This window comes from Sitophilus oryzae, unplaced genomic scaffold (assembly GCF_002938485.1).
Source record: "Sitophilus oryzae breed Bouriz unplaced genomic scaffold, Soryzae_2.0 scaffold_41_pilon_pilon, whole genome shotgun sequence".
NCBI classification, from domain to species: domain Eukaryota; kingdom Metazoa; phylum Arthropoda; class Insecta; order Coleoptera; family Curculionidae; genus Sitophilus; species Sitophilus oryzae.
The window spans coordinates 2,573,077-2,585,566 of record NW_022146996.1 but is presented as its reverse complement, the minus strand read 5'-3'; the positions used below and the strand labels follow the sequence as shown (position 1 = coordinate 2,585,566).

General features: G+C 33.8%; 1 protein-coding gene across 1 annotated transcript in view; it reads left to right on the top strand.

Annotated features, from left to right (window-relative positions):
• Positions 1-12,490, top strand: part of LOC115885669 (centrosomal protein of 162 kDa) — a 53,809-nt gene that overhangs the window by 16,970 nt on the left and 24,349 nt on the right. The window contains exon 3 of the mRNA XM_030904650.1: positions 6,128-6,614. Within this exon, the coding sequence (XP_030760510.1) occupies positions 6,128-6,614 (487 nt within the window). The remainder of the gene's footprint in view (positions 1-6,127; positions 6,615-12,490) is intronic.

Below are 12,490 nucleotides of genomic sequence, written 5' to 3'. Positions count from 1 at the left end.
CCACCAAGCAAATAGTTAATAAATATTAATAAATTTAATAAAACACGTGTTTATAATTATAATATTTATTATAAAGGTTAATAAAAAGTCACAAAACAGAAATTATGTATGTAAGATTAGGCCATAACAAAGGGCCGTCCTCTGCCGGAAACACTGCGACCTGTGAGGCCTATTGTGTTTGTCCCCTTTCTATATCTGCGCCCATTCTCCTATCCCTGTGCCCTTCAGTAGCTTATGCAGGTCCTTGATAGGATGGGAGCATAGTTCCTCTGGTTCTAGCCTAGCTTTCCCAAATAAAAAGTGTCGTTTGCGATCCAGAGCCTCGCAATGACATATTATGTGCCCCGCTGTTTCAGGATCTTTATCGCTGAGTCTGCAGCAAAGACTTCCTTGATACAGGTTGAGCTTGTTCAGGTAACACTTGACAGCCATGTGTCCTGTCAAGAGGCCTGTTGTAATCCGCACTTTATTCCTGCTAAGCATTAGCAGTTCTTTTGCGATTTTAGAGCTAGGTCCTTGGATAAAAGTCTTGCTGTGCCTATGCCCCTCTCTGTTTCTCCAATGGACATTCTGCCTTTCCCTGATCCAGAGTTTTAGTGCCCTACGGGCCATACATTTGGGTATTCCCAGTACTGGCTCTGGACCAAGATAGGATCCTGATCCCTGCCTAGCTAGCTCATCAGCTTTATCGTTGCCTTGGATGCCCCTGTGGCCCGGCACCCAGAATAATTTAATTCCGTTCCTTCGTGCCAGAGCTCCCAGTTTACCCAGGCATTCCCAGACGGTCTCGACGATACCTTTGGGCTCATAAGCGCCCCAAGTGCCGCCTGACTGTCTGAGCATATATTGATGAGCTTACCTGAATAAGCTCTTCTATTGTTTTCTCTCGCACATTGTAGAATGGCGAGGATTTCTGCCTGGAATACGGTTGAGTGTTTACCCAAGGAAAGGGATAAGCTTGCCCTTGGTCTTTCCCCAAATACTCCAGCTCCTGTTCCTTTAGCGGTATGTATGTAAGACACTCATTGCCATCTTTTCTTGTCTAGAAGAAACTTACTGGAATTCTGCGCCTAACTAAAATAGGAACAACATTGCCATTGGATAGGTTTGACTCTGACCTCTACTCCGGTCCTCTAGAAAATTTGTCCCCCGAAACACAGTCTGAAAGAGTAAATAATACTTAGAGATATGTTTCTATAAAGAGATCATGGAACATTTATGTTAAAAAATGTCTATACCTATGTGGCGGATTCATCTCTTCAAAAAAATCCGCTACTGCAAAAAAATCTACAAAATAAAATAGTTAATCCAACGGAAACTACTTCCGTACGATTCTGTAAACAAATTTCCTGTTTAGTGACTCATCAATCGTATACAAATAACATAGGCTAGGCAAGAAATTTCTTGCTACGGAGCTTACATAATCCCACTGCTTGTCAGCAGTTAGGTTTACTGATTAACAAATTTGCCTAACGAACAAAAAACTGCTTAACGTTTCGGAAAGTTTATCTCTTTCCGTCGTCGGAAGCAAAAAAAAATTGGAGTGTTTTGTGAGAGATAAACTTTCCGAAACGTTTAGAATTTTTTTGTTCGTTAGGCAAATTTATTTATAAGTAATCCTAACTGCTGATAAGTAGTTTCCGTTGGATTAACGCCAGCAGTGTTTACAGAAAATAACTACTACTATTTGTAGTTAAGAGTAGGTGCTTTGTCGAAATTAATTCAAAGTATAAGAAAACTTTTTTTTTACTTTTTAGTTAGGCATCGCTTATACAGTGTGGCGCACATCATTCGCCTCGGTTGATTATACGAAAACGAAAAAACGTAGAAACTGTTTTATGGGTATATGTAGAGAGGCAATGTGTATAATTTAAAATTATTTTCAAATATACAGGGTGTGTCAGACTAAGATCCATACCAAAGTTATATTTTTTCTTATGGAACACACCCGGTATTTTATTTCATTTTGGATTCTTGGACACAAAATAAGGCATTTATTATAAGGGTTAAATATATTTAAATGCTTTGGTTTTTAAGATATATAAAGATATTTAAATATGCATGCTATAATAAAAAAGTTTGAAGTTTGTCAACACCCTATACTTTATTTTTCAGAGTTAATTCTTGTGCTGACTTTGAAGCCAGAGAAATAACTGTTATAAATTTAAATAAAGTCCATAAATTAATGTCGCCGATACGCCGTTCCGCTTTTTCTAGGATGATGTGGATGCACCCTCAGCTTCACAAGAAGTCACGTGACATGGCGTCATTTTGGCGTATTTCTGATTTAAGTTTAATTTTTAAACTCAAAAAACTCCTTGTGAAAATAATATGGTTTAGTAATTTAATAATCATTTTGTAAAATCGCTGATTTCTGGGGCTTACTCAACTGGGTCTCACAATGCAAATTCACTCCAAATATCCATTTAGTTGGTCATTGGCAAGTACTCTCTCATTGTAGATGAAAATGACAAAACAAACATTTACTAATCTGGATAAAATTGATAGTTAAATAGTAAAACTACCCCGGAGGTACTCCGCCCCCTAGCCACTGACATCACTAACATTCTATTTAATATATCCCATTCCATATCTTCCATCTAATTCAAATATTATTCGGATCTATTGGTTAATAATCTTAAACTAGCTAGTTTCACCTGAAATAGTATAGGGGCTTCCCGCGGACGCAAATCTGCCGCTAAACAGATTCGCATCCCAATCGAATAGGCTAATTGGGGTACCTCACTACCCCAACGCCGCATCGTCAATCGAAAAGACATTATGGAGACCTCAAACTCTCAAGACCAACTCGAAGGCAGGACGTCACAAGAGGTTTTCTTCTTGTGGTCAAACGACCGCGTTGCCTTACAGTCAAACGACTCGCAACTATGATAGTCAAAAGACTCGCAACCCTCAATTGTCAGCTCTGTGACAAAACACAACACAACACAACAGCCGGCCGGCCCGTCTACTTCTGCCTCGCCGCCGTGTTTTTCCGAAGAAATGCATATTCTTTATTAGAATAGTGAATAAATAAAAGCATTATTATGACGAACTTATTTTCCAAGTTTTACAATTTAATATTAATAAAAAAAAATTATTTATTATTAGTTTTGCAAAATTACATTTTTTTATGAAGCTATTCAAAAATATCTTATTTTTACAAATTTCTTATTAAAAGTACTCTTTATTTGTAAAATTACTTATATTTTTTCAGTCCACATAAAGTTTTGTTTATTTATCGCTTAATAATAAAATTATTTGTTGGAAACTTTTTTGCGAGCACCTCTACCGTCGCTATAATATAATTGATTACATTAATTATGGAAAAGGCTGAAGAGACACCTATCAAGACATCCAATCACGTTTCTCATACACATACTCATTTGCATACAAATGCAAATGTTCAAAAGAAAGTTTGCGTTTTTAATGACCTTCTTTCTCCAGTTCGTTTAAGTTTTTATTATGGTGTATTGTTGTTTTAGATATACAGGATGTCCCAGTTCAAACGAAACAAGGCAATTTAAAGGCATTTCTGGTGTGAAAAGGACAAGGAAATAAGCTATTTTTGAAGCCCTTAATTCAAAATCCACGCGGGGGTGACATCCACCCTTAAAATTTTAAATGTAGAGATATTATAACTTTTACCCTTAAAATTTCATGCGAATAGTCTTGGTGCATTCTCCACCGGTGCTGCCACCTTCGGAGAATATTGTAAACAACTAGTACTTAGAAATACACGGGTTTAAATAGCGAGAATACTAAAAATGTATTATTTAATTATTCTAAAAGTGTTAGGAAGTATAATTTGTGAAAATTCTAAAAATAAAAATAAAAAAGTAAATATTTTGATATCTTCAGAAGGTCTAACCTGTATTAAAATTTATTATTCCAGTTAAAAAACTTTTTAGATGAGTTCAACTACGGTAGCGAGCATAGTTTTAATCACCGGTTTTGCTAGTGGGACATAATTGGGGCAAAGATTGGGGCTATTTCGGCTATAACGAAATTTTTTAAAGGTACATAATTATAATTTTAGAAGATGTTCATAAAACATTTAATCACTAGTTGATTAAAAAAAGTATACGATTTTAATATTGCAAATTATATTTTATCTCATAGTATATGTCTATTTAATTTTTTGACTATGTAAGGAGCACTTGGTTTACTCACTTGTTTCGTCGAACTGCTTGAATCCATTTTTGCTTTTAATCTAATCGGTGTGAGAAACTATGAAGCTATAAAATGTTGTTTCGGGAGATTTGAATATCCGGGAAAGTTGAGTTGTTGAATGTTGTTGCACCCAACAACGCCCTCATTACGCTCTCCTTTAGGTACCGTAGTTTGGGGCGAAATTGATAACCGGCGGCGAAATTGATAAAATTTTAATTTTAGTTAATTAATTTTAACCGCATTTTTTGCAAAAAATAGATAAAAAATGGCACACCCGACTAAACAAGACTGACGCACACCACTGCTTCTAGTTGCATAAATTTGGCGCTAAATTTAAAAATGTGACTAAACCATATAATTATCAATTTCGCCCCCGGTTATCAATTTCGCCCCAAACTACGGTACGCATTAACATTTTTTCGGCAATTTATTAACATTTGAAATTGTCACAACACGATTTTACTACCCGAAACAGCGTTACATCACACAAACCTCGTAACCAAGTGTTTTATATGCTGCCCTCCATTCGCGAATTCCAAGTTCCAGAGCTTTACGCCCTGGGGCGCTATTCTGTAAAATCGTCGGTATCGGTAAGTTACGACAGCTCTCGATACGTATTTGTATATAGTAAAAATGTGTTAATTGTTGTTGTCATAGTTGCCGATCGGTCCTATGGCAGATATCGCAAATTTGTACCGACGAAAATCGGTATCTCTACCGTGCCCTTGTCATGGGGCGCCGAATACGCCCCTGGGCTACTCAGAACGGTTCTGAAAGGAGCTGTGCGCGATAGCCTGGTGCCTCCATATGGCGCGGAACAGTTCTGAACTTTATGACTCGATTGAATGAAGTGAGAGTATCGCGTTCTTGAACAGTTCAGAGCTCCACAACTGCGTAAATGGAGGGCAGTAATAGTCTCAATAACTGCACTAGCAAAAAAACTAAAACACGTATTATGATAAAACCACGATTATTTTAATGCGATCAACATGACGACACGCTGCGGCGTGAAATAGGTACTGACAATTTCTGATTTTTGCCGTTGAAGCGCTGCGGTCGGAATTTGTTGAAATCAACTGAAATGCACTAAGTCTACCGGGTGCGTCTCAAATGTGGCTCACCCCTAAACTTTTTTTTTCAGATAAAAAAAAACGAGATCTGATATGTTAGTATATGACACAAAATAGGATTGATTGACGTATTCAATTGTTTTTAGTTACTTCCTGTTTCACCGGAAATGACTACAACTTTTTATTTTTAAATGGCACCCTCGGTATATTTCTACTTTATTCAATAGAAAATGGCACTCTGAATAGAATGACATTTCATATGTCAACTTTTGACATTTTCGCAAATGGTTTATTTGAAATTGTAACATGGAGTTCATAACGACAACTTGACTTGAAATACCAAATGTGTGGTACCAAATTATTTGTAAAAAATTGCTTTTCTCAAATATGCTAATGAGCCACCCTCGTTCCATTTGAAAAAATTGAGATATTATTAAAAAGACGATTTGGGCATCTTTTGGCACCCAGGACAAGACACGAAAAATACTAGACGTTCAAAACTATTCTTCCAAGGCTCCTTTACTAAAAATTAGTGTTTTTAGCATAGTCATGGCACTCTAAATTGAAATTTAAAATACGATTTTGTTTAAAGCGAAAATAGAATGTCATTTTCTATCGAATAAAGTAAAAAATATCGAGGGTGCCATTTAAAAATCAAAAGTTGTAGTCATTTCCGATGAAACAGTAAGTGGCCAAAAACAATTAAATAGATCAATCAATCCTAATTTATGTCATATACTAACATACCAAATCTCGTTTTTTTATCTGAAAAAATAAAAAAGTTATAGAGGAGAGCCATTTTTGAATCGCACCCGGTATAGTGAACTTAAAAATTATTTTAATTGTGAACCAATTCAAACAATTTCACTAACTTTCTGTTTCAGACTGATCTTCAGAATACTCAGACTCTACTTGAAAAACTGAAAAAGGAACTTAACACAAAAGTTCTTCAATCGCCTGTTTTAAACATCGAACTAGAAAAAGCTCTGGAAGATTTAAAGGATACCAAAGAGATTAACACGTCCTTGCAATTGCAGCTCGACACCGTCAATAAAACTCATCAGCTGCTTAAAAGTTCGTACGAGGATCTCGTCTCTTCCAACAAGAATCTAGAAAGAAAAGTTGTTGAACTCGATTCCACGTTAGGCAAGTACAAGGGTGAACTGTTGAACGCCCAGCAAGTGAAGAGCAAACTTATCGAAAACGAAATCAACTTAAATAAGCTACTAGAAATAGAAAAATTACAAACGAAAAGTTTAAAATTACAAAACGAAAAGGATTCCAAATGTATTCAGGATCTGAATAGGCAAATCAAAGAGATGGAAAGAATTATTGCTAGAAAACATCCTGATTCTGTGTCGGCTTTAATAGGTAAGCATAATATACTTGGCAGTTGTAATACTTGGCAATAATAAATAGTAGAGTTGAGCAAAAAATATCAAACTGCGATTCACTCACAGCGATTTTAAAATAACAATCGCAACCTGCGATTGGCTCTCATAGGAAACTGCTATTGCGATTTCTTCTATTTGCGAGTTTCAATTTAGGCAACCAGTTTACCTGCAAAATACTTTACTTATCAGAATATAAACGAAAATCAAATAAAAAAGTCTTTGACCTGACCCGGATTCGAACTCTGAATCATCGGTTCGTGGTCGGAAACTCTATGCACTGCGCTATGGAGACATTTTCGATTTATATTCAATACTAGAATTTATAGGACTAAGTTAATAAAAATATAGATCTTCTTCCGATGCGCAGTAGTAAACGCAACGGGTATCGGCAGCCAGACGGGCCGCATGCTGTTCCAAAGAGCATAGTGAAAGATATACCAAAGAGCCAGACGTCTTAAAATACTTTCTCGAAAACGTCGCTAGCTCTTAGACTACGTTGGAAAAATAAATTCGATCGTCTATTGTTTTTCGCGTCTTATCCTGGCAAGTTAAAAGATGCCCAAATCGTATTTTAATCATGTCTCAATTTTTTTCAAATGGAACAAGAGTGGCTCATTGACATATTTAGAAAAGGCATTTTTATACGAATAATTTGGTTTGGTAAATATTAAAATCGCAATCGCAAGTTACAGTCACCACTGCGATTTAAAAATTGCAATTGCAGTTTAAATTGCGATTGGAGAAGTTTTGCTCATTTCTAATAAATAGTACGTGGCAATTGTACGGTATGATATTCTACTAAATAAATTACTTTATTCTTAAGAGCACTGTTTAGATTTACTAAGTAATTTAAATGGTAGATTATTCTTTTATAATTATGGCGTCGTGCAGTTGGCAAGTTATTATAATTTATATACAAGGTGTCAAAAAAATAGTGTATCTAACTTCGGTGGGTGAATCTACAGGGGTAAAAATAAAACAAAAAGTTCCTATGAACACATCCCTAAAATGCTTCCCGAAGAAGTTACAGCCCTCGAAAAGGTAAATAAAAATAATATATTTTGTTTATTTTTAAGAACAATGGGAAACCGTTTTTCTTGAAATTTGGTACTTTTAAGCCGCGGCCAAGCTAGGCGAACAAAACGTTCGCGGACATAATATAATTAACACAGATATTAAAAAAGCCAACAAGTACAGCCAGCCTAGGCCTATTAGGAGCGCGGAGCGCCGAACGGCTAGCTTGTACGCCAGTTATTGACTGGGATCGTGAAAAACATTTACAACTAATTTGTTTATACAAAGAAAAGATTTTATAATTTTAATTTTATTGTTGGTTGAGTGTGAATAGCTATGTAACTAGATTTTGTCCATCGTTCATTTTTGTTAATAAAGACCTTTATGATTATTTTTATTTCAAACCGGAATTATGGGATTCTGAAATTAAAAATTCGATTTGGGCATCTTTTAAGCGGTCATGAAAGGATACGATCAAATATATGTTTCCAAAGTTCTTTGATTACAAATTAAGAGTTTTAACACAGTCTTGGCACTCTAGATTGAAATTTAAAATGCTATTTTTATTTAAAATGTAAATAAAAATAACCAATATTTTAAATTGAAAATGTCTAAAATTAACGTATAATATGTCACTTTATTCAGAATGTCATTTTCTATCAAATAAAGTAAAAAAGTACTGAGGATACAATCTAAAAATCCAAAGTGGTAGTCATTTCCGGTCAAACAGGAAACGACCGAAGGTAATTGAATACGTCAATCAATCCCGATTTATGTCATATACTAACAAACCAAATTTCGTTGTAATATCTGGAAAAATAAAAAAGTAAAAAAGGTGAGCCCCTTTTGAGAAACACCTGGTAGAATCGGCTGAAAATGAATACAGGTCTTAAAAATACACTATAACGAATAATCTACCAAAAGACCCTTGATTCTTCAACGACAAAAGTTCTTAAACTGTTTACCGGTTAAGTTATTTAATAAAATGCTTGCACTGTAGTTTTCTCGGCTTTGCATCAATTTTGTTTTGCTACAGAGTTTCTTTTTTTGTCTTTTTTTTTGCAAGCATCAGCCAATACAATAAAAGCAGCTGCCGCAATTTTCACGTTGTCATCCATATTTATTTTTTCAACTCACATTAAGCCGGGCACTCGAAAAAACAGCAACTATAGTCTGTGAAACGAATAACTTTGAATTTGACAGTTCCCGCGCGCTTTTCTAGTGTTAATTTTATTAGGTTAGCAACTTGCGGCCATGCTGACGCAATGCCGTCTCTAATAGAACAGCCCCGGAGTGAGATTTATGACGTCACGCTAGTTAAATACTACGGATTAATAAATATGTTGTAGAATACATGGAAAAAATTTCCTCGTATTTTTGGTTCGTATTTTAAAACTGATATAGTTTACATGAAATATACATAATATACAGTTAATAACTTTTTTAATAATATTAATTCATTATTATTTATTGTTTTTGTTTATTTTTAATATTTTGTTTATTTTTTAAAATTATTATTCTTAACACTAACTATCTACATTGACTATGGCTGAAATCGTACTCCATCCTAACCTAAATCCCAAGAAAATCAAAAATTTTAGAATAATTTTACATATAAAATGACAGCGATCTTTATTTTATAGCCATCGCTGACGCCTTTTTTCTATGATATTGTATTATTTGCAAATATAATTTTTCGAACATTGATACTTGCAAAATATACATATAAATTTTGTGAATGCAAATAATAATACATCACTATTAGTAGATATTGAATGTTTTTTGTTAAATTAGATCGATTTTCAAACACCAAAATTTAAAATATATTTTACATTTTACCCATTATCTTACGTACCTATTCATTATTTGTATATTGTAAAACATTTGCTGCATTTGTATGGTTTATAATTTATTTGCCAAAGTATTTATTACTATAAAGAGGTATATATATTGTATTTATTAACTGTATATTATATATATTTCATGTAAACTATATCATTTTTAAAATACAAACCAAAAATACGAGGAATAATTATGTTTTCCATGTATTTTACAACATATTTATTAATCCTTAGTATCTAATTAGCGTGACGTCATAAATCTCGCTCCGTGGCTGTTCTATTAGAGACGGCATTGGTTTGATATTTAGAAATGTCAAACGCTGATGACATTTTACTTTTGGCAATTATGACATTTCGGGTTGATTTTTGCAGAAGAGGAAGAACTGTCACTTGTTTTATTATTTTCCTTTTCTATTTCACGAAAGTAAAAAGAGTTACCTATCTGATTCGTTCAGGTACTCAATTTAAAGAATATCAGTAACTTTTTTGACAGAGGGATTTTATATTTGCCATATTGGTAAAAAATAACGGTCAAAATTCAAAGTTATTCATTTTATAGACTATACCTAAACGCATCCTACTCGTAGATCTATAGAGTGAACTGGTTGTCGCATTCTTCCCCGCACCTCAGTCCTCGGTACCGATGGGCTGTGCTGTCGTTTACGACTTGCTGCTATATAGTATCAATTATATATATGTTCACGAACGTTTTGTTCGCTTAGCTCGTACGTGGCTTTACACACATTTTAATGTCGGAATGAATGGCGACTGTGTAAAATTTCGTAACAGCCCTGAAAGGGTACGGTACTTTCCATTAGGGCAGATATTACTACTGGTGGTACTTCTTTTATCCTTATAGATACAGTAATTTTAACAAGTGACATAAAAACCTAGGTCTTTTTTACAAGAAGGTAAAAAAAATCTTCGGCATTAAAATGTGTATAAGTGTACCAAATTTCAAGAAAAACGGTTTACCAATGTTCTTAAAAATAAACAAAATACATTATTTTTATTTACCTTTTCGAGGGCTTAAACTGTTTACCGGTTAAGTTATTTAATAACATGCTTGCACTGTAATTTTCTCGGCTTTGCATCAATTTTGTTTTGCTACAGAGTTTCTTTTTTTTGTCTTTTTTTGCAAGCATCAGCCAATACAATAAAAGCAGCTGCCGCAATTTTTACGTTGTCATCCATATTTATTTTTTCAACTCACATTAAGCCGGGCACTCGAAAAAACAGCCACTACCTAAACGCATCCTACTCGTAGATCTATAGAGTGAACTGGTTGTCGCATTCTTCCCCGCACCTCAGTCCTCGGTACCGATGGGCTGTGCTGTCGTTTACGACTTGCTGCTATATAGTATCAATTATATATATCTTCGTGAACGTTTTGTTCGCTTACCTCGTACGTGGCTTTACACACATTATAATGCCGGAGAGAATGGCGACTGTGTAAAATTTCGTAACAGCCCTGAAAAGGTACGGTACTTTCCATTAGGGCAGATATTACTATTGGTGGTACTTCTTTTATCCTTATAGATACAGTAATTTTAACAAGTGACATAAAAAGCTAGGTCTTTTTTACAAGAAGGTAAAAAAAATCTTCGGCATTAAAATGTGTATAAGTGTACCAAATTTCAAGAAAAACGGTTTACCAATGTTCTTAAAAATAAACAAAATACATTATTTTTATTTACCTTTTCGAGGGCTGTAACTTCTTCGGGGAGCATTTTAGGGCATATGTTCATAGGAACTTTTTGTTTTATTTTTATCTGTAGAATCATCCACCGAAGTTAGATACACTATTTTTTGACAAACTGTATATAATTTATACAAGGTGTTCCTTATTGACATGCTAATATTTAAGGGGGTAATTCTTGGACCTATTCTAAGAAAAAAACTTCATATGAATGTAAGTCCTAAACATCTTAGTTTCTGAGATGCAAGGTGCTAAAATTTTCTAAAAAAAAAATATTTTCATAATAATATTTTATTATAGATACCTTTATGGGGGGAAACTTTATACACGTCTTCTATGCATCAAAATACCTTTTTTGGTGTACAAAGAATTTTATTTATTTCAACCAGTGCCATATTTTAGGAGAAAAAAGTGGTACACCACTGACTTCTCTTAAAATAAAAATTATTTTCAAAATCTCCATTAATTTGTAAACATTTTTTATCTGATGATTTTTTTCTTCCGGCGCATAGTTTTTGCTTAAAAAATTAACGTCAGTTTACTTCAGGGCCATTACTTCATCGCTGAAAATCTGATGCGGTGACTGTTGTGTGAAATAATTTTTGCATCGGCTAGAAGGAAATTAAGAAATAAAACAGTTTTTGTTTATACAGAGTTGTTCACCATACACGACACGGAGAATTGCAACTAAAGGATTAGATTTTTACAAATTGTAAGTTTTGGGTTCGTTGAAGGACTATTACAGCTACAATTTAAAAATATTTTTACCAGATACAGAATGTCCCAAATAAGTAGAACATATTATAGTTTTTTTTAAATAGAACATTCTGTATTTGATTCTATTTTTAGATTCTACGATTGAAATAAAGGTAAATTTGATTAAGGTTTATCACACTTAAACCTTACCGTTTTTGAAGTATTTTCAATTTTATGAAATTGCAGTAAAAATTTTAAGGCTTCATTTCTTCAAGGGTATCAAAGTTTTTAATACTAAATGTTTATTGAAGATTATTTATTGATCAGATTTTGTGTTGCAATAATAAAAAATATACTACCTTATACAGAGTGTCCAAAAATTTATATTTAATAATAATTACTAGCTTTAAACGGCAATAACTTGTTTAATTTAAATGGAACTTCCTGTATTTTTTAGGTGAATCAAATGCACAATTTAATTGTCTATCAAATTTTATTATACCATTTTTTACTTATCTCTTCAAGTTTTCGTAGAAAATTCATTTTCTTATAATTTAGACCTTATTTATCACTATACTATGGAATATTGACATTTTAGATTTC